General features: G+C 38.2%; 1 protein-coding gene across 4 annotated transcripts in view; it reads right to left on the reverse strand.

The window, feature by feature from the left end:
• sh3pxd2b (SH3 and PX domains 2B) overlaps positions 1-22,047 on the reverse strand; it is a 34,832-nt gene extending 12,785 nt beyond the window's left edge. For all 4 annotated transcript variants that reach the window (XM_055051296.1, XM_055051293.1, XM_055051295.1 and 1 more), the window contains exons 1-5: positions 21,643-22,047; positions 18,190-18,270; positions 11,158-11,233; positions 5,539-5,615; positions 393-484 (exon numbers count right to left, since the gene is read on the reverse strand). In XM_055051296.1, the coding sequence (XP_054907271.1) occupies positions 393-484; positions 5,539-5,615; positions 11,158-11,233; positions 18,190-18,270; positions 21,643-21,714 (398 nt within the window). In that variant the 5' untranslated portion in view covers positions 21,715-22,047. The remainder of the gene's footprint in view (positions 1-392; positions 485-5,538; positions 5,616-11,157; positions 11,234-18,189; positions 18,271-21,642) is intronic.
• Positions 22,048-23,785: the final 1,738 nt, after the last annotated feature.

Raw genomic sequence — 23,785 nt, forward strand, 5'->3', positions numbered from 1 at the left:
CCAGATGTGTGCAATGTTCTGGTATTTTGAGCCCATTAAAGTCATTTAATGCACATAACTGCTGTCAGAGCTGAATATGACGAAAACATGTTGAGTTAAAATTCAGAGACAAAGCGCGTATAAGGAAGCAGCCTGCAGTCTCAGCTGGATTATGAAGGAACTGCAGCTACATGCTAAAGTGCTAACTCAGCACTTGAAATAATGACTAAATGGGTTTCTACTGGGAAAAAACCTAAACAGGAAGCAGAGTTACATTATGAAATCACATTCATTAGAGGGTGTAATGAATGCTCATTATCAACAGAATGGGTTGTAAATGCACACAGGATATGGCCTGAGGCACAGAAACAATCATTTCCCGTTGCACATGAGTTCATGTCTGAGCTGCTCACTCTTTGGGTGGGTTGAGGTCTTCAGGTCTGGTCTCAAAAAATACTCGGACTTCCTCACATTGGGAGATGTAGACTGGCAGCTGGATCAAAGCCTACAGGAAGGAAAATGAGAAAGACATGAAACAAAGTTTTACTCTTTGTGGATCACATTTCTTTGTATATAACCACTAAAAGTAAACAAGAAGATGGACTGAAGATTTATAAACTAACATTCCCATTTAAAGTTGTGACATTTTGGAGTTGAGAGTTATTTTATGATGGGGAGGTCCAGTTTGGTTTTTAGATAATGTAAATAAACAGAATTGAATTAAACTGCTGTTAAAATATTATCACTTTAAAACATGTTGACAGAACGAGACTGAACTAGCTCTTCATATTGTAATATTTTACAGTTGCCACATTCTCATCTGTTTAGCTTCTGCTTTTGAAATGTTGTCAAACCATTGGTGTTAATTTTAAGGTTTGGTGTGTTGTACGTTCATTCACTTTTTTCACAAGACAATAGTCTGCCTTATCAAAATAATCAATCAGGAAGCATTTTGTGTTTTGTATTTCATTTATCCTTCTCTTTGGTTCTAAGTCTGTTGATCTATCCCCCCACATCCAACAAATCTGTGGAGGATTTCTAACAGCAGACCGATTAGTTTGGACAATCAACGTTAGATGAAAAACAAACACCGTTTAGTTTCTATTTACTGCTGTGTCTCTTTCTTGTCATCTCTCACAGCCTGTCATGCTGTCACTGGAATATTTGTTTATTTCTTCTCTATCAAAATGCTATTTCATCACCTAACCTTTCGCTTTTTCACCATCTGATGTGCAGCGGTGAAGCAGATAATCACCTCAACAGCATGACGACGAAGAGAGGAAACAGTTCTGCTGCCAACAGCTTACTGCATGAGGACTGTCTCTGATTTCAGATAAAGCCAGGCAACTCCTCCATTTGCAGGCAAGCTGGAGCTCAGTGCTATCCATCAAGCTTCCCCTGCTGCTCTCCACCTCTGATTTTAATACTCCTAAGTGTTTCAGTTTTGTCCTTCAGAGGAACGGCGTCAACCTCTAACAACGGCTGTCATCCACTGACGTAAAGTCAGGGCTGATGTGGAATGAAAGCCGAAGGCCCAACCCGAGTGTCCTTGTCGCATCTGCTGCATTTGGCTTGTCATAGTTAAAAGCAGCCGTTTGGCTTGGACTCAAACACAGACTGCAATTCTTGCTACTGACAAGGCACTTTTTTCTTCTTTACAAAATAGAAGCATGCTTATGAGCACACACATGCACTTTTATACACAATGCATATCACATGACCCTGAACAATGGTTTTATTTGTAAAATACAAAAGCCAAGTATCTCGTTTTAAATTTACAAGAGGTTTTCTCCAGGGGAGAGCGACAACATAACATCCTGCAGGCCATGGTGCTGCACAGTGCCTCAGGTCAAAGTGCATCGTGAACCAGTTGTCCTCTCTTTGGATTAATTTATCTCCTGGAGTAGGTCTGTGGCCTGTCCACTCATTATGATTCTCCCCAGGGAGGAGACAGGAGAGTGGCTCTGGGTAAATTACATTAAATGGACTTTATGGATGTTCTTTGCAGGGGGCCCATTAAGGTAATTGTGAGTGCTTGTGTCTTTGTGTGTGCATGTGACAGTGAGCATGTGCGTATTCTCCAAGGAAAAATATAATGAAATTGAAAGAACTACTTCTCATGAGGGAGAATGTGGCAGTACGGCTGAACAGTAAATTTTTGAAAAGCAGACAGACAGATATTTTTTCTATTCTTACAATCTGTTACATAAGGTAAATTGATAATGTAAACTATTTGCAAAATTATTTATATATTTTAAAAATGTTAAACACATTACAAAAATATTTATTAATATAATTAGCCAACACAAAGTGGGTGAGAATTAGTGATAGACTTAATTGGAGAGGCAGGCAAGAGGCCCATGGTAACTAGAGCAGCTGCAGATTCATAGTTTAAGTTGGGGAAATGTTTTGACCAGACAACCATTAGTCATGCACTCCACAAGCATGGCTCATGTGGAAGAGTGACCAATAAACATTGTTGAAAGAAGGGTGACAGAAGTTCTGCTTGGAGTTTTCTGAAAGTCATGTGGAACATGTGGAAGAAAGTCATCTGGCCAAATAAGGAAATATAAAAATGTTGGCCTCTATTAACCTTAACATATCACTAAAACATAAAACTTTGAGTTGGTGTAATCATTTCAAAAGGTTTCTGTATACAACAGTAATCCCGGACTGCATGCGTTTTTGCTGTGCTGCGCTGTGCACTTTACTGGCAGATTGCGGCCGTTACTGAAAGAGGCGTTTATAGCTGATGCATTGAACAGGGTGTGAAGCCTAAAGCCTGCCCCAATCCCACTGTCTGCACCTTTGTGCGCCACCAAACTGGATTACTTAGAAGGTGTTTTGAGGAGCAAGTTCAGCTATATGAGCTTTTGTATGAACCCTGGAGAGGACTCATGTTTCTTGGGAGAATAGCACATCAAGGCAGGCGTCAAGTTTAAAAGCCGCAGCGCATGCTCTGGTTGCACAACTCAATGCAAACTGCAAATGTAACCTAATGTTGCGCTTTTAGAGGTGTGCATTAAGAATGCTGTAAGAATGAAATATCTTTGTGAACACAGTATTCATAACTACACTTGTTGGCCGAGAGTGTATGTGTTTACACCTCACACACTCGCCCAGCACTTGGTGCTTGGTGAAGTTCATGTATGTGTTCCTTGGTGGGTTAGTGGGCCGGTGGTCAGCTGCACTCTTCGCACTTTAAGGCATTGTGGCCCGATCAAACTCCTTCTATACCTCTGCTACGCTCCAGTCAGGCAGATTTCAGCGTGTGGTCACAGAGTGGACCTCCAAACACATGAACAAATGCTACAAGGCTGACTGGTGTTGACAATGAAAAGCTCAGATCAGAAAACTGGTCTCATAAAGCCAGAGCAACCAAAACAAACAGAATCTGTGATGCTTATTACAAACTCAACAGTCACAAAACGGCAAAACTTGGTCCCTACTTGTGCCATGTAAATGGACATAACCTGGAATGGGGCAGAGATGTGCAGTGCAGTGGTTGTAACTCATCATATAGGGCTGATCAAAGGTTGTATGGGGCCTAGAGCAGAAATGGATTCAGTGGAATCTGGGAGATGGGGCCCAATTTAATTGGCCGAACCAATTACAATTAGAAAACAAGTTTATAATTTCCTGACATGTATTTACTGACATGTATTTGGTAAGTACATCTCATTTGTGAACAAACACAAAGATTAAATTCATAGCATCAGATTGTAGCTATGATAACATAACTATAAAGATTGCTGTTTGTACTTTTACAAAGTAAATTTTCAAGCTACTTTAAATCTTGAAGACAAATGTTAAACATTTTAAAATGATTTTTGAAATCATTTTACAATGTCAAATTTAATTGTGCTTCCTTTCTCAGTAACCAAATGTTAAAATTCTAGATGGAAACTCTGCTAATCATGCACCGTTTTGTGCTGAAGTATAAAACTTCAGCACAAAACTATGCAGAATATCTATTGATATTCAGCATAGAATATGTAATCTTAATGCAAAAAAGGGAAAAAAATTATGAGGTATGAATACTTTTGCAAGACACTCTGCATGATTTCACAATAAATGGAGCTAAAATAGTGAGCCAGGAATTTCTGCAGTTGAAAACTGCAGGTTTCGCATATTATTGTTTATTCTGACAAATGATTTTAGGCAAACCAGTCCCTGACTCCATGATTTTTTTCCCCCTCATGCTTTCATCCATAACCGTTTCATGACCTGAATGAAAATATAAAGCTGCCCAGTTCGGGAAATTCCACATGAGTCAGAATGAAGCATCAGCTGTAAAACCAGGGCTGACTTCGCTGTTTCAGGAAAATCTCCTCATTTTCACCTTGTCCCCCTGTTAGAGCTAACCTCAATAGATTGTAATAAAAAAATATGCTATTTTAATGAAAACATATCAGATATTTTCTCAAAGGTTAAATCTAGACAGAAGAAAGCAACGTAACATTGGCTCAGTTGTTGCTTCAAAACATCCCCACCCAAAGACAAGAACCAACAACTTTATGCATTCCTCCCCCAAACTCTTATTTTTGTCATAAGTGGTTAAAGATGTAGCCTACACCCACTGTGCATTCCTTTAACACTGCTTGACTAAGGAGTGCCTCCAGCCCTCCTCATTGTTTATCATACATAAAAGTTGCTTCACCTCAGGGGTCCTACGATTTGCTGCTTTTACTCTGGGTAAAGTTACATATTAGAGTTTGTAGAGTGAAAACATCAAGCTATGCTTAATAGAAAAGGCAGAAGATTGTTTTTAATTTGTTCTAAGGCAGATATACAATAAACAGTAAGTGAAAGAAAAGTTTACAGGTAATTTCTTCTTTTAAGGGATTTGTAGCATTACAACAAGCAGACAGAATCCAAAAGAAAAGGTTTCAGTCAGCGTGTTGTGCATGTGCTGACTGGAGCAAGCTCAGCAACAGGATGTTTTTTGTCTCTACCTCAATTTTGCTTATAGTAGCCACCACAACCTACATGTTCACTACAGCTGAAAAAGCAAGGCTCAACCTTGAACCCTGAGAAATTTTGAGAAGATGTCTGGTAATAAAAAAAATCCCCTAAGGGTAAAAACAATAACCACATTTCCTTATGTCCTTGACTTTTACTAAGAAAATGCTCTTTTGAGAAAGGAGAACATTTGGAAAAACTGCACTACATGTTTACAATGATTTGTTAAATATTGTAAAGATAATCTCTATCCTAATTGTGCTGCATTTTCTGACTCATTCTGTCATTACAATTTTCCTCCAACTCTTTTTAAGAAGGTCAACTATATTTTATGACTGACATTCAAAGTTGTGCATGAATTGCAATAGTAAGTATTGATATCACAATGATGATTATGAGTGATATATTGTTATCTTTAGTTCACAGGAGAAAAGAGAAAAACAATTTTCTGCCACTAAGACATTGATGAACGCTTGTTTCTCCCACTGTTCCTGGCAATCTTTTGTTTTAATTTTCATCCATCCATCCATTTTCTTACACTCTTGTCCCTAGTGGGGTCAGGAGGGGTTCAAAAGTTGCATTAATCATCAGACTCACCCTGCAGTATTCGTTGATGGGCCTTAGTCTCTTCATGGCCACATCTCTGATATGGCTTCTCCTAAACAAGATCTTTCCTAAAGAAAGAGAAAGAAAAGATAAATAAACCTTAATATCTGTAAGATGAATGTAAAATATGTATATTTATTCAACACTTGCTTTGAGATTGGGAATGTTAGACCTCAAAAGTAAATAGATAATAACAAAAGTAAAAGAGTTTATGCTCTTCTGAACAGACAATAAAGGATGACTAAGCAGAAACAAAGCAAAGGCACAGAAGCTTCTGCAAATCATGACAGGTGAATTAGCATGCAGAAGCAATCCAGACACTGCATCAATAGGTCTGACATCACAATGAGATGAGTAAGGAGCCGCGAGGAAAGCTGGCCTTTGCGAGACATGAAGACATTATTTCAGGAGAAGTTATGTCTGCAGGAAAAGTCACGTTTTTAATCTTATGCCACACATGGACAACACTGTTCACCAGGTCACTATGCCCATAACAAGCAAAAGTTTAAGTTTAAGAAGAGTAGAGGAAAAGTCGATTAAGTCAATAATGTTCTACAAGGGTGAAATGAGAATGGAAATGGTTCTAATAATTACAGACCACAAGAATAGGAAATACTTTTTCTCTTGACTAAACGTTGGTGAAAACTTGAGCAAAAACAAATTCCAGAGGAAGTTATCCTGAGACATCTCGTTTAACACTTTGATTGTTTCTACCAACTACGAACTACGAACTGCTCAAACACCTGCCTGTTTATTACGCTTGACAAAAATGGCCCCAAACCACAGGAAATTACATCACTGTGCGAGCTCTGCTCTGCAAGATATTTGCTTCTTGCCATCTCTATGCTGTCTTGGTTGAGTAATTACTATATGCATATGGAGCGTAGTGTTTTTATTTCCAAACCAACAAGTAAGTTATTACTGTAGTAAAAACATTTTATGCATGAACTTTCAGAACATTTTCTATACCTTATAGATCTTTTTCAGGATATTGGGAGGCTTTCAGTGCAAGTAAATGAACATATGTGTCATTTATGGAGATTTTTCTATGGACTGTAACTCAAAATTATGTATGGAAAATTGACTTACACAAATTTCTTTTTTGTATCTAAGGTTTAAAAAAAGCATTTGAAAGAAATGCAGGTTGGAAAGCTGAAATGCGTAAGTGCTATGGAATTTCACATACTACTGCTTGGCTATTGGAAATGCAACAGCCAATCCCTGCTGCTGATTGGCTGAAAGCAGACATAAGAAATCCCATGGATGTTAGTTTCTGCAGTTGTCCTAAGATGGTTTCCACTTAGAGTAATGGATATTAAAGTATATTTGGTGTTTGAACCAAAATAAGCAGTTATAAGACAGTTTTGGTCCTCAACTTGAGGGTCCATTGTATTTGTAATCCACATTTTCTGGAATGTTATGCTCATAAAATGAAACCTAGGCGTAAATTCAAACTGGAAGACTCTTAAGCCCCACCTGCATCATCCAACTGGCGCATCCCGCTAATCAACGACGACCTATCATCGCTGGACCAAGTCATGTCGCAGCCAATCACCGACCATGTCCCAGCTGATAAGGACATCCATCCAAGGCATCTTCCGCTTCGCTGCTGCGCTCAACCTACCTCCACCCCTTCTCCACCTCCACTGTCCTGGCTCATTCACCAACATCCACCACCAGCATCGGGTTCCGGGGGATGACATTCCTATCAGCATTGGGAATGCTCATCCGAGCTCATCGCATCAGCTCGATGTCCTTAGCCGGGGCCCGAGCGCCAAAGACTTAATTTATGCACGTCAATAAACTTTTCTAATCGCTTTCTTTCTGTGACTGAGTCTCTCCAGATTGAAGTATAAGTATAAAGATAAAGTACTGAAATTACTTTATCTTCTGTTCTGAGTTTAAAAACAAAAAGCCATTATTATTATAAACCATGTATGGGAAAATGTCTCCTTCTGCCACTGACGCTATTAGGCTTTGACAAACATTCTTGCAAAATTACTCTATTTCACTCAAGGGTGAATATTTTTTGATGAATGAGTTGAGCCACCAACAAAGTCATGTACACAGATGTTTAAAAATCCGAGTAATAACAATGTTTAAAAGTTTTTATCTTATACAATCAAAAAAAAAAAAAAACAACAAAATGTCTGCCTTCACAGAAAAGAATGAACATTGCAAAAAGGATTAAAAGTGATAAAAGCTTTAAAAAGCTGAAAGAGGTTTGAAAGTCACCTCCCAGATTAATATTTCTGCTTCTTCTTTTCATTTTCATCCCTCCCCTCATCCTTCTTAAAACATAACGTTCTTGAAGGTTTTCCAAAGCTCTGTGGGGTCATGAGAGAAGCACTGACTCAACACTGCTCACTTTGTATGCGAGGCAGCATGTGGATGCAAACGATGAAAAGAGCTTGTTAGGGAGGGAGGAGCGGCAGCCACGGCCCTGGAGCCATGGCTGAGAGACAGGGTAGACTTTATGGTCTAATCTGTGTGCCAGCAGTGACCAAAGGTATCAAAAAACTGTTGTTTCCATCAGAAGACTGAAGTTTGAAGAGAAAAGACTTACAGTAAGACCAACACAGAGGTCCACTGTTATTTACCTTCTGCCCAAAGAGCTGTGCCTTCGGCTAAGCTCCTAATGAGCGGATTCGCTGCCATATTTTGCCTCTTTACAGAGTTTTTTTTCAGTTGATAATACTTTTACATAACTCAAAATCTGTTTAAGCTGTTTGTTGTGGCACAGCTGTAGATCTAACCCTGTCATTTGGACTTGATTTGAAGTTTAATGCTTTGATGCGACAAAAGTGGATTCTTTGTGTTAGAAATGATTAGCCAGAATAGGAACCCTTTGCCAAATGACAAAAGTGTCCATGTTTTGGCCTAAATTTTGTTATAATTCCGTAAGACTTGTCTCAAGGGAAGGATGGTTCCTTGAATAACTGGATCACACAAAATAGATGATTTCTGCATGGTCACACAATTCAGGAGAAAAATGGCAGAATATGCAAGTAATAGCCAAAAAAGACCTGGAGTGTCTTATGTTTTGGACTAGGCCAAACTCAAGGCAGAAATACTCTACAGTAAACTGAGTTAAATTAGCACAATTGCACTGTGTCAGTAACAGCTTCAGTAAAGCAGTGATTTATGATTCCTGTCATCTAAGTCAACGGCTCAAATGCTCCTCAGTATTAGGTCCACAAACCAATGCACAAACTACAGTTCAGACACGAGTGATGCATATGATGAATGAGGATCTGAAACAATGCACCAAAAAAACAGAACAGCCTGGTAGCCCAGAGTGTGCATCTTGACAGTTTTAGAAAATTATGACTTTTCTTAGAAATACTAGCTGATTTTCACACAGAGATGTGGAGGTAGACCTGCAGCAAAGATCCCAGCAAAGGATAAAAAGCCTGCGTTTGGGTTACCTGCTCCAACACATCACCACACCTTGGCCCAGTTAGTTCTCGTTTTACGACACATTCTCATTAAGGAACCACCAGCTGGTGCACCTCAATACTTCTCACTATATCTTTTAGTAGCTTTACTGCCTTGGTGTGAGAAATATTTTCAACCGCAAGGCTGTCAGTGTCTGTTGCTCAAAGTTTTTTAAGCCTCTGTATGTTACTGGGCTGTGTTGGTTGACAAGACTCAGTAATACTGTGTGGGTATTAAGGGCAGTTCACCTGGATTGGAAGCGTAACCAGGGTGAGAGAACGATGGGCAGATTGGTGCTGCGTCTGCAGTGATACACTAATCTGCTGTGGTGAAGAGAGAGCTGAGTCACAATGCAAAGGTCTCCATCTACATTCATAATATCATCTATGCCATTAAACATCAAAGTAAAAAAATGGACTAACGTCAAGAATGTCAGTTAATTTACTACTGAGACATTCAGACGACTGGTACAAATTATTCAAATAACCAAAGAGAGACTGAATTCCTCTGCCATGCAGATAAAATATTGATGTGCAATAGACAAAACTTAAACAAGGAGGTAACTTTAATTTCTCAGATCTGCTTGTGTTTTGCTTCATCAAGAACAGTTTATGGAATATGAGATATTTGGGACACAGAAGTTGATCCAGCCCAAAATGTAAGGTTACTTTTACTCCAACTTCAGAGATATTAGATGAAAAGGATTTTTCTGTATTTTATCTTTACTGGAATAAAATATGTCCAAACTAAAACAACAACAGGCTCTTGAGAACAAAACGATGTTCCACTGGGAGCTTTGTAGGTTTCAATAACCAACTGGCTGGTGCTCCCTGTGAAATGATCTAAGATATTTAACTACATACACATGGAACAAATCTGACACAATACACAGAATGTCATGATAATATTTTGCGGCTCAAATCAAGAAAGTGCAAGTCAAGTGTTAGTTATTTGTTCTGTACAGGCATAAGTGGTGAAAGTTATGTTGGATAGTCACAGTAATAATAATCCCAGAGTTCTACAGAGAAGAACTCTACATTTCTGTCCTACTTTAGATTTTCATTTATTTAACTGTTAATATTTGTTTCCAGGTGAATATTAAACATTTACTATTGTTTGATTTTTTTTGGTGTTTTAATACATCCACTGTTCCTTTTTCTCTCTTCAGGACTTTAACAAACTTAATCAAGAGGAAAAACCACATCAGTGCTTAGTAATGCTAACCTCCATACAGGCTTTGTAGGAAATAACTTTCCAAGCTGTGAGGAAATATCAGCAGTTTAGACAAATGCTAGCTTGGAATCCCATAGAGAGAAAAGTGTGATGTGATCTAGGATTACAGGGGACATTCTTCAGAATCTGCACTGGCAGGACTATTTTGTCCTGCCAGTTTTTAGTGTACTTAATTCAGAAAACTTCTTAACCTACTGTCAACAGTTCTACAAGAGCTCTCTGTGATTCTGTAGAAAGAGAAAAGAGCTGAAGAAATAAGAATGTCTAGAAGTCAGTGAAATAAAGGAGAGAAAACAGGGAGGAATGGAAGGAAGCAGACAGGAATTCCAGAAAAAATCTCCAATTTCAATCTTAAAACCAAGAGAAAAAGATGGCAGCTTAATCCAGGAGAAACTGTTTTATGACAACCATAGAATGAAAACCAGTTTTTTTTTCTTCTATTTTTCCCTCATGCAAACATTACATTTCTGCTGTCTTAGTACAACTTCTCTCAATGACTTCCAGACCTGCATGGGCATAAAAAGTATCCCCCAGCCCACCACCCAGGCCTGCCTGCGTGGTGGGGGATATGTGGGTGGAGCTCATGGATAAGGCCTTTTCCCCTCTCTTGAAGTATTACTTTCAGAAGGGTTTAAAAAGTCGGTCATGCACACAGAAAACACAGCAGTCTCTTGTATTATTAAGAAGGAAAGGTGTTAGGATTCATTTCAGATTGTTTTAGGACTAAGTATTGTCAACTACTCTAAATATACTGACATTTATGTGTGCTTTATGTGTTCTTGTCAGTGAGTCACTGTTGTGCAATTTATGTTTGCAATTCTCATGGAGTTATTAAAGAAGGATGAAAGACAACTGTGCAGAGAAGATAAAATCATGTGTTTTATTTTATGTATAAAATGGTGAAAATTTACAGTAGATTGAAGTTTATTGGACTCTCACCTGGTAAGAATGGGATGATTCTGCGCTTTGGGTCCTTCTGGCCTCCCTCCACAGGGAATTTATCCAGCAATTCCATCTGAAATCCCCAAAATGATTAGAAAGTTATTGGCACATGTAGGATTTACATTCACACATACACAAATAGGCTGAATAAACAGGGGAGCTGTAAGTGGTGAGGAAGTCATTTTTTATAAATCAGCACTTCCAACAGGGAATTTAGCCAATAGGGGCAGATCTGACAATGATTAGGAATGTACTGAACAGATGGTATGTTTCTTTCCCCTCTGAGCTTCATATGTTGCTGTAGCTGAGTGCTGTTAGCAGCCAGGAACCACTGACATAATGGAATATATCTGTTTCCATCGTTTCTCAGAAAAAAAGCCAATGAGCTGTGATTCATTGTTGCTCTAAATCTCTTCTCGTTTTCTTACTTCTATTTCTTAAAAAACTAATTCAACAATTAAAGCCTATCAGAAAATCTTTCTACACATTTGATAGCAACAGGTAAAAATAAATACAGAAAAAAGCATTTTTTCAGCTAAACAAATTACTAATTACATACAGAAAGAAAGTTTTTCTAATAATTGTTCATAATGACATTTTATTTAGAAACCGTCTTCTAGGAACTACAAAAACAATACAATTGAGTAAACTATATTCTACAGCGGCCTCTAATCAGACGTTGCTGATGAAGTCGGGCCAGGACTTTAGTCAAACTGAGATTTCCATCCTACAAACCAATTTTACTAACTATCTACAACAAAAACAGAATTACAACACATATTAAACCACATTCTCTATGAAAAAACTCAAGATCATCTCATCTCAAATCAAGACCACTGAAGCTGTTATTCTCCTAACCCTGAAATGTCTGTAATCAGAACAGAGTTTTCATTTACTTATTTATACATACAAGTATATCATATATACCAGAAAACATCTCTTCTAAAATAGTATTAGTAGAACTAATTAAACTTATCTGTGTATTTAACTTAACCTTACATGTTATTTCTGACACGGAAATAAATTAAGGCTAATCATCAGAAATGTGGAGCATTGGAAAACCAAAATAGTGTCAGAAAAAAGAAAGATGTCGACAATGTATGGAGGGAAAAATGTTTGGCTCGAAAAGCATCAATCTGCTTAAGAGTCAGATACTTAGTCAGTGACACAGCACCACCTTAGGAATGCCACCATAAACACAAAGGCAGCCAGACAGACAGAGACAAAGAAGATCCGATGCCCCACACAGAGTAATTGTTCCCATGTGTTTAGCTGGGAGTGCAAACACACCCCCGCCTCAGTGTCTCCCTGAACCTTGTATCTACTCTGTAATCAGAGCCATCCAAAGGAAAAAAAAACATTTGGAGAAAGAGAGAAACATCTCTACAAAATGTCATTTATGCCAAGCATACAACATCAAATATTCATTCTCTGTGGGAACGCCTCCAGCTGCTAAAAGCACCATGGATGACGTTGCTGATAAAGCAGTGACATGAGACTGGCTTTGAGGCCAGATTCCAAACGTGAGTGTCATATAAACAATAAGTTATTGTGGACTAAATAAATTACATTTTCAAATTACACTGCTGGATACGCTTTTCTGCTTGCTTATTTATTGGTATATCCCTCTGATGGTGTAATTACTCTTACCTGAAAATATAAGGACATTAACTGCAAATTATGCAAAAGAACCACAAGTCTCCTAACTTTCATAATAATGGCCTCTGATTTTTGTATCTACAATTAAAGGGTAATTTGAATTACTTCATGTGGCTTTTAATCAATATTCATTTACTCATATGAGGAAACTGAACCCAAAATAATCAGCATAACAAAACATATGTCAGCAACTCACAGAAAGACAACATGTGGTCAGGGAAGTATTTATAGTTTTAACTTATGATGATAGATAGAGGATCCTGGAAACTTCAAAACTGTTTTTATTTCTGCTGAATCAGAAAAAAACTTACACTTGAAAGGACTCAATTTAGTCAAGTCTGTATCTGCTTTCACTACATCAGCATTTAGTCAGATGCATAACAAAGGTTGTGCAAGACTGTTGAATGAGGGGATGAAGAAAAACTTCACAGCTACAGTCTCTTCCAGTCTTCATTTGCAAAATAACTCAGACTGTCAATTGGCTTAACTGTCTTAAATATACATTTCTGAATTTTGGGTAATAAGAAGACTGTTTGATGTAAAACATTCTAATGCAGCTCTAGCTATGTTAGAGGTGGTTGTCCTGCAAAAAAAATAGCCACTGACTAAGTCTCAACTCTACTGCAGCTTCCCATAAGTCTGATCAGCTTCTCTGTCCCTGCTGAAGAAAAGAATCGTCTGAGGATGATGCCATCACCACCTTGTTTTGCATGAAACAGGGTTTCCCCCAGAAAACCTGCCAGGTGTTCCACCAGCAGCCCACTGTGTTGACAGGAAATGTAAAAATATTACTGGGTAATTATATGTTCCTGGAAGACATTGTTGGCAATACTTTTAAGTAAACCACACAACTATAAAGTCTTATAAATAACAAATAAAAAACACATAATTAAAATATGAAGAGGAAGAGTAGCCCCTGAATCAAATTCTGCTCGAGGCCCTGTACAACCTTTGGCCGGCCCTGCATGACGAGCTGCAGCCGGTGCACTGCACGTCTCTGCTGGAATCCAGAGGCAATCAGGAAGATTTCATTTCCGAGGCACCAAAAGGACCAACATTTTCCATTTGTGACTGTTGAGTTTGGAATAAACGCCACAGACTGTTTGTTTTGGTGGCCCTGACTTTATGAGACCAGTTTTTCCAATCTGTGCTCTTCATTGTCAACAACGGCTGGCCCTCTAACATTTGTTCACATGTTTACAAGTCCACTCTGCAACCATCTGATCAAAACTGCCTGACTAGAGTGTAGCAGAGGCGGAGAAGGAATTTGATATAGCACAGTTTGAGGCATCGTGTCATGTCAAAACAACTATGTCCTGCATGACCAGGAGACGAGCGTGACAGCGGTGTCTGCATCAGGGTGAGGCGGCCAATGTTGGTGTGATTGGTGCATTCCCCGGCTTTGCACTCTGTTCAACCCATCATTTATAAATCTGTCAGCGTGAAGTACGCAGCGGAGTCCAGCAAAGAGGCATACAGTCCGGGGTTACAGGTTTTCAAAAAGTTCTGCTAGATAAAATGAAAACAAGCAAAGCTTAGCCTGGCGGAGGGACAAGTCAAGCCTGGCAGCCCACCAGGTTTGAAATACACTGGGGGAAACCCTGTGTAAGGCAGTATTTTGTCTCATCTGACCAGAACAGCTCGTTCCACATGTTTGTTTCCTACGTAGCTAAAGGCAACTTCCAAACAAGACCTCTACTGACTTTATTTCAACAATCGCTGCCACCGCTCCTCCACGAAGGGCAATTTTATGGAGTGCACAACCAATAGCTGTCTTAACACATTCTCAAGTTACGTGTGTCAGAGGTCTCACAAGAACACATACCATTAAAAATAATAAAAAACAAAAATGCTTTGCTGTGGTTTATCTTAAGCATCAGCTGTTTGTTCCAGCTGAGTCGATTGCATGCATTCAGTGACACATCCAGCCTCTGCCCCATCTTGTCTTTGTTATTAAAACCTCATGCTGAATCATACAAACCAGCACCGTGTCACTAAACAAGGCATGGGGATGCCAGGAAGAAGGAAAAAACAAAGAGTAGCTGGAAATGATGAAGTGAACGATGATCAAGAAGAGTTAAATTTGATCAGCCTTTTATCACCATGTCGGCCAGACGCCTGGACTGATGTCAGAAGTTATCAACCTTCAGTCTTTGTCTGCTTCATAGCAAACACTGTAAAGCATCAGACCAATAAATGAACCATTTACATAAATTCTGGAATGCTATTTCAAAACTGATAAGGTGATGTATTTTTGGTGATGTATATTTGTCACTATTTTTAATCAGGTCCGCTGATTTAAAATAGCATTCTGCCCTACCAAAGACTTGGTGAGGTCACATGGGAAAGTCCCAACTGAAAATAAGTCAAACATGATCATCAGATTCTCTGACAGTCGTGGTGACATATCAATCATAACTGGAAACATGATGAAAAAATAAATGCACTATGCTATTAAAAAGTAATCATGTAAATAAAAATGAGAACCGAGTTAACGAGTCCAGCTTCCCTGATGAGATTACATTTTTGCTTTTTATTAGCTTCAACAGCTACCAACCAAAACAAATAAATAGTATCTTAAACTATCACAGAGGTCTGTAAATCCAGTCCTTGAGTTCCACAGTCCTTCAACTTTTGGATGCATCCCTGTTCCAACAAACTTCAATCCAAAGGTTTTATTACCTCCCTGGCGTGCCAGCAAGATTTGCAGACATGTCTGGTTGTTAACCATTCGTTTGGTGTTGGAGGACAGTGGCACTCGAGGACTAGAGTTGCAGACTGTAGTGTATCGTGCGTTATGACTGCACAAACAGTTAGCTGAAGGATTGAATCTGTTTTCAGTTGATAATTAAAAGAAAAACAGTTTCTAAGCTTGGCAATAATATCAAGCAAGGGTCTGATTTTCATTAAAGCGATCTTGATTTCAGCGATGCAATGATGTAGGACTTTTCGAGGAGGTTATAGCAGGTCATTTGGACAGAATTTGTATTGTCTGACTTTCTACATTTTTGTAAAAGTTACATAATCAAATACTGAGCCTTTGGTGAGAAAGATCTTCAAAGATATTTAGATTAGAAGAAATGTATACCAGGAAGTAAAAGTTCAAAGTAAAAGTATCACACTGCAGCAGGGCTGGTTACCATTATGATGTTATTTTACAGTTTTAAAAAGTAGCACACTGTTTAAAGTCAATTTAATGAGATGGCAGAGATCATGCTAAAAACAGTGCCAGAGTTTTCTCCTGTTTGAAAAGGGTGGTGCAGTGTTATCCCTCCCCCACATATTGCTGAGCACTGATGGTCTGCTGGCTGAAATAATGCAGCCAGCAAAACAGAGTTCACTGTTTCACTGTTCAATTAAAGGGTAAGTTCAATGTAGTTGAACAAGCTCACAGTGATATGACATCTTTCTCTTTCAGGTAGGGAAAATATTACCAACAACGTTACGCTACCTCACTGTGAACCAGAACTAACTCTAAATCATGTGGTGTTGTTAGCTAGGAGTATCATATCCAGAGAGTCTAATACTTTGAGAAGCAAATTTGAAATGATTATTTGTGTTATCACCCAGAGAAATAAGAGTAATAAGTCATTATTTTCATCCTGCTTCTGTTCACTAAGTGAATATCACTGTTAGCTTGTTTACAACTAAAAGAACAATATTACTACGTCTTGCAGACAGAAAGGTGATGTTGCCCAAGATGTTAGATGACACAGAAAGTGATATGAATAATGAATGCTATTAGTAATGAAATACCATCTTTTGCTTAGCATTGCATTAGCAGCTTCGGAGAAGCTTGATGATGCATTACATGACTTCATTTCAATCCGCATGCTTTAACTATTTTAATGAAATTATAAGAATTGAATTCAGTTAGGGTTCACCGTGCGCGTTGCCTAAATTGACTGTTTGCTCATTTAAAGCTCTTTGCTGGGTATCTTGTAGTCAGTGCTCTCAAAAGCTTTGATGCAGCCAGACCCCAAAGATCCATAACTTTCAAAAGAAGAAGGGAAACTATGATACTAATGAGATTTCCTCCTTGTGCAAGAGACACACTGGCAATAGTATGATGTTTGAATGACTTCAGACATTTCTGTGGTCATCAGTGCGGTTGTTCCATTCATCAGTGTCTTCTGCTAACTTCAATGGGACATTTTCTGAGTCCTCACACAGTTTAATTACCAGTGTTATGTGGATGGAGTAATGCAGACGCTGATTGTATGATACAGAAGGTCAAATGTTGCCAAACTTATTGGGTCATTTTCTATTATAAATATATTGACTTTAATGAGATTCCATTACTGCATATGACAGTGCACTTACAACAACTTCAGCTCTTCTAGAAAAAAGGTCTATCATTAATATGTGTGTTTATGGGAATATTCAACCATTAATCCAGGACAACAGACACTGATTTTGGACTAGAAGCCAAAATGCTTCTCTATAAGACTGTCTATTCTCAGTTGTCTATTCTCTTTAAAATTGCCTTCAGTAAATACTACAGTAAAAAAAATGCTTGATACTGGACCATTGGAGTGATATAGCTTTTATCACTTTCTGTGTCATCTAACATCTTGGGCACCATCATGTGGGTCACAGGTGGGCAGAGACATCCCACCCAACAAGCTGAATGTCCTTTTGGTATGTAGAGGAAACTACAACTGTCCTCTCTGATATTGTGTAGCCCTCAGTCTGAAGTCCATATATTGATAAAATATTCTGTATAAATCTGCCTTTTCAACTTGAGCCAGTGGAACAAAGACAGTGCTAATATATAGTAGCTACACAAAAATGGAAGCCACAGCAGTTGTAATAATTGATCCTTTGTAAAAAGACCTTAAAATGTTGTTTTTGGTACTAAAACTACTAAATGTCCAGGGGCAAAAACACGTTTCTGAGTTACTTGTTCAGTATGAGCTACATAGACTCCACAACTCTTTAGAGATCTGCTTACTTTGCTTTTCCAAAACCAGAACTAAATTAGGACAGTCAGCATTTTGAACAAATTTCATGAAACCATAAGATGTGCCAAAACTGTTCCTACTATCAACAAGGGCTGAACATATTACTGCTTGCTGCAGCGTTTGACCAGAAAGTTGTAAAATATGACATTTTCACAATTTTCTTGTCATGCATTTTTTTCCGAAGAGGTTATTATTATTTTAATGTTCCTTTTTTAATTGGCAGGTGTACAAACAGTGCTATATAAACTTGCATTAACAATAAAACTTTTTTTTTTCTAAATAAAAGCAGTCTATTTGTATTTGCATGTTTAACACTTTTTCCACAAACATTTATTTTAGGATTTTCAATCCAGTCATACAGGCCAGTGTCGTAACACATGCACATACTAACACACTAAACACCCACCTGGAGGTCAAAGAACTTGCTGTAGCGCCTGAAAATGGTTTCTGTACTGCCATCACTCCAGGACACTTTGATGATGTAAACCTTGCAAAGAAAAAAGGGAGGATAATTATTTTAGTGCATAGTGAACTTAAAACATCCCAGTATTTCAAGATAATGCTGGAACAAGATAACTTTCTGAATCAAACTCCACCTTTATGGTTTTACTATATAAAAGTGTTGTGACTGCTATAGGGCTGAACAGGAAAGACAAACATCAAGCATCAGTCATTACCATCAGGATATACTATTATTTCACTTCCTGTGGTGATTGAAGCGCTTCCTCCAACACTGAAACATCATCCTGTATGGACACAGCAGATTAGCTTTACAGACAATCATTATTGCAACACCAAAAGTTATCTGATTACCATCTTTGAAACAAAAACTAAGGAATTAGTTTAGATATAACTATATGATGCAAACAACTAAATGTTAGCTTTATTATGTAGAAATATTACAAACACATCTTAGCTAATCACCAGGGTCTGGAGGAAGCAGACGTAGTTTTAGGCAATGCTCTAAACTAATAAAAAAAGAGCAGAGAGGAGGGAGGTGATTGGAAACTCCCTGGTGGCTCACTGTGTCTGGCTGACTGCTGCTGGCCTGACTCCCAGGCCCACTATGGCCGAGCTCTCTCTTGCAGGGCAGCAGTCAGCGATTGCTAAACAGACATGTAGGGAAACCTATTTGATTATACAGAGCTTCACACTGAGTTTATGTCTGTGCAAGAGAGACCAAGCAATTATCTACTTTAATAAGAGAGCTAAGGCTTTTAGGCTACATATTTTAGTCTGGTCATCATACAATCACCAAACTAAAGGAAAACATCAACTTCTGTGAACTCAACATGTGCATGTGAGCTCATGAGCACACGTTAGCATTCTATGAGATTTAGAGTGTCAGGGGGAACAGAAAACGCCATAAAATCACATGGGTTGAACTGGAAAGTAAGCAGACAGATGGAGAAGACACAGGGCCAGAAGCACGCCACGTTCTCCACCACCGACTCACAGCAGTCTAACGCCCGTTTGTCCCAAAGTTTTCACACGTACAGTATATCATGGACACAAACCAGAACATTCACAGAAGGATGCGTACAGGGGCGCTGAACCATCACCAATGCCTGCTATGGTGGCTCTGATTGGGCTTCTGGTCACATGGTGTCATACGGATTGCAGTAACTGTATATATGCAGGCAAATGCGCCCACGCTGGGCTGTTCCCACAAAACCAATAGAAGCTTCTTTGTTTGAGTAAAGCAGAAAAGTTAGAAATGCGGCTTTGTCTTTTTTGGCATTCCTGTCTATCAAACTATCAGGCTTGTTGCAAGAGAGAAAGAATTGCTTGTATATTTTTGATTCTGTCCCTTCCTCTGCAAAATTACACAATTAATCGATGGTAACAAAATCCTAATCCTCACTAAGATTGTCAACAAATAGAAAATAAATAAATCCAATATTTACTTGCATAAATCTATTGCAGAAGCAAAACAATTGAACATGTTCATGCAATGGGCTATAAAAGATTGTAATGATTAGGACCATTGTCCACAGTGACATTGCCGTCAGTGTGACAGCATTAGCACCACTGGTGTGACTTCCTTGTCTGTCATGCCTGAAGGCATGAATTGCAGAGTTAATTGAAGGACTTGACGCATGACAAATCTTGACACGCCTCTGCCTAATGTGTTACCTTGGGGCCTTCACTATTTGAAATACAAGGTAACGCTTCATATCCTTTTAGCTTTCCCATATTGTTAAAACTTTCAAACCTCAAACTTCAATATTTTCAATGGAATTTTACCTGATAGACTAAAACAAAGCAGCTAATAATTCTGAAGTGGGAAGAAAATGATCATTTTCTGTTTATTATTATAAAACTAAAGTGTGAAAATTGCTTCCAATCTTCCACCAGTTTGAAACAGATAAATTTCCAGGAGCTCTACTTTTTACCAAATTTTCTCTGGAACAATCACATCATGCCTCAGACGGATGAAGATTTGGATTTTGACTGGATCATTCCCATGGGTAAGATTAAATCCTGATCAACACTGAAGAATCCTATTTTTCTTTTGTTATATTTTAAGAATTTTATTATTTTACTTACTTTGATAAGCACTAGTACTTGCACTGTCACTTTAAGATTAGAGTGTCTTATGACATCAGTACTCAGTTGGTGAAAGGCTGCCTGAGAAGAGGTAGGAAATTTTCTTGTTTTTAGTTAAGCTCGCATTTTATGAAATATGTAAAATAATTGCAAGTACGTGCAGCTGTGAATGTTTGTTTCAATGCATACAGAGGAGCATTCTTTTTGACAAGTTAAGAACATTTTTTTTAAATGTCAAAGCAGTTATTGTTATTATTTAGTCACAGGGTTTCTCCAACTCCTGTGAATGGAAGAGCTGCATGTTAAAGGCCATTTTTATTTCTATTTGTGGAGCCTCTGCCAGCAACCTGCATTAAAGAACAACCAGCAACTCCTGTGGTCTGACTCCCTTCTTCAACTGAACACAACGCAGAACACATCAAGGTTAACCGACTGTATAAGACTAGGTTATCAGTACAGAACACTAATAGTATACATCAGTTACATAGACAATGAGTAGAAAGTACAGAATTCCTATAAATCATTGAATATTGAAGCGGATCCAAAATGTACCACTGTGATTACAAAGTGATGAATGGCTGAACCAAATTACAGCCATAGACCTCAGTTGATATGGACCTCAGTCTTTCCATCGGCCCATATAGAAGACAAATGTCCCCAAAGTATGATGCTTCCACCACCATATTTGACATAATGATGGTGTGTTCCTGGTGTATGTAGGGAAAGCAAACAGCAACAAATTTTCCAGGAATACAAAGAAGTGGATTTTGTTTAATGAGACCAGAGCATGTTTACATTGTCCCAAATGTTGAAAGGTTCAAAGGGTGTGAATGCTTTCCAAAGCACTGTAAATGGCTAAAATTGAAATGTCCAAATAGACAGTCAATACCTGATATTGGGAATCATTTATATAAGACCAGTAGGTCTTAAAGATCACATCAACCACAATAACACCAAAACCCATAAGAGATTTTTCTCAGCCATACTCAGTGAGTTATTTGGTGGTTTCAAATGTTATAATTCACATACCGGGGGTCTATTGTCTCTTCCAGTGGTTGTTGGTGTCTGAGTGCTATAAAAGGTTTTCCTACATCCCCACTTTTGGTTTTCAGGATTAACTCATACTTAATAACAGTACCAGTCAGCTTAATGTTTAAAGCAGCAACAGATGCCAGGAATGTCTAATAGTTTAGTTGGGCCTGCTTGGTAAACTGTAATCTGACACTCTTTGTTGTTACTTTTCCTGACTTTAAAAGAGGCAGAGCAGCGGAATAATCTCGGCTGGGATCTTCCAAATAAAGGATCTTACATAGTGTTTGTTGGGACTTCTTCTCTTCTGGACATCTTGCACGGTTACTTCTTGCACGGTGCGCCGCGGCATGATGTCCTGCTCTTCCACTGGCCGTTACCACAAAACGCAGAAATCCACCTCCAAGTTCTGTACGACGATCACACCCGGTCGAAAAAGTTCGCTGTTCCACCGCGAGTCTCTTTGTCATCCACGCAGTTCCGATCCGTCACCTGTGGCGGTAACAAAAGCCGTTTTCCGCAAATTTACTGCGTCAGATTTCCTGTACAACATTCAGTCGATTTGTGCATGAAGGTCTTTAGATCCTGGATCTCCTCTTTCCTTTCTTTCCTTCTTGTGCCGTTTCTGGATCCGCTTACGACTTCCCAACCAAACTCCCAGCCTATCCCAGCTCACCCACTCCCATCTGAGCAGCTGGAAGCGCTGCGTGGCTGCGTGGACCAGCCCTATGGCGTCACGCTTCACCACATGCTGCCACAGCGGTTATCAGGGAACCTCTCATGTCCATTTAGTTCTTTTTACATCAGACATTTTGGCAAAATGTAAATATGGATATGGATTAAAAAGAAACGAAGCTCAGATAAAAGAGTAATGCAGCAACAATCAGAGGCTGATTGGTTTCACGGTCCATGATGCATCATTCAGAACATGATATTCGGAAACAATATTTACCGAATATTGTTCGAGAAATATTTATTTAGGAACAATCCTTTCAGGTCTGCCTTCATTCATTTTGCTTCCTTGCAAATGATTTTTCTGCCATTTCATTTTAAATCCCTATCCTTTGACGCAGTTTCATGTGAACAGCGTCCCAGTGACTGTATGCTGTTCATACAACATCCAATAACATAACTATAAAAACGTTTTTGATGTTTTTTATGATATTCTCATTCATTTTATTTGCCGAAATGTAAATCTTTATTTTTATTGCTCCAAGAAATGATTTATTGATAAATGACCAAATGAGGTTAATAAAGTTTGTATTAACCTCAATTCATATGTAGTTTACAATAAATTATGTGAAATTGCTTTGAATAATTACTTCATATGACTCTATTGTTTACTATATGTTGATAAGTTGTTTTTTCTATACTTTAATTTGTTTTGATTTTTTCAAAAGTACATATTTACATCAGTGCTGATCAAAAGTAAGTTTTTGACCAGCTGCCTGAGGAGATGCTGTGTCCTAATCTGAACATTTATGCTTCTCCTGTTATTGCTGGGGTCAGAGGTCATGCACTCTGCAACTTTTTGTAATCAGATTGATTACTAACACCAATGTTGTGAAGGAGTCTTTAAAGAGTCTCATGCTTTTTCACAATTATGTACATTAAAAGGAAGAATAGACATAATAAAAGAACAACTTTAAGTGAAATTCTGCTTAGTTTTTGGTAGAATCAATCTCAGATTTAAATAACTAATTTGCTTTTAATTTTTGAGATGTTCATGTCTTTTCAGGTTTTTGTGGTGGCATTCACAAAGTCCTGTCAGTTTTGTAGCAACATAGCGCCATCTTTTGGTGTTTTAAGCTTATTACAATCTAACTGCATATGTGGCAGTTCTTCCATGTTGCTCAGTAACACATGTAACAATGTCAAGTGACATTTGTGTTTTGAACACAAGCACATTGGAATATGAAGTAAAAGTTTAGAAGTATATGAATGTGTAAGTTATGCAAAGTTATTTAAGTTTTATAAATTTGTGAATCTTTTTCTTGCTGATGTGAAAGTTTTTACTTGAACTTGAGCAAAGGAAAACAGAAACTACACTGGAGAAAAGCAGAAATTAAACATGACTTATTGCTCTGTGGAGTCTTGTTAGACTCCTTGTGAAAAGCGAAACATACAAGTAGGTAGAATATTTATATCATAAACTCAAAAATGTCCAGATGATTTGTTCAAAGTTCTGTTTTAAGTGAATAAATAAAATGGATCAAATATTTGATCTGATGACAAAGTATGACAAAAGTTATAACAAAAGTTACACCAGAACAAGTTTGCAGTAGTGAAGTACTTTTGTACTGATATCTGGAAAACATTTTATTTCAGTTTACAAGATCAACAGAGTTACAGTGCTAAAATGTTAGACCTTTACTTTAAGAAAAGAAAGATAGTTAACAATTCACAGGTTTTTAAACTGGAAC

This window comes from Poeciliopsis prolifica, unplaced genomic scaffold (genome assembly GCF_027474105.1).
Source record: "Poeciliopsis prolifica strain line A6 unplaced genomic scaffold, Auburn_PproV2 SCAFFOLD033, whole genome shotgun sequence".
Lineage (NCBI taxonomy): Eukaryota > Metazoa > Chordata > Actinopteri > Cyprinodontiformes > Poeciliidae > Poeciliopsis > Poeciliopsis prolifica.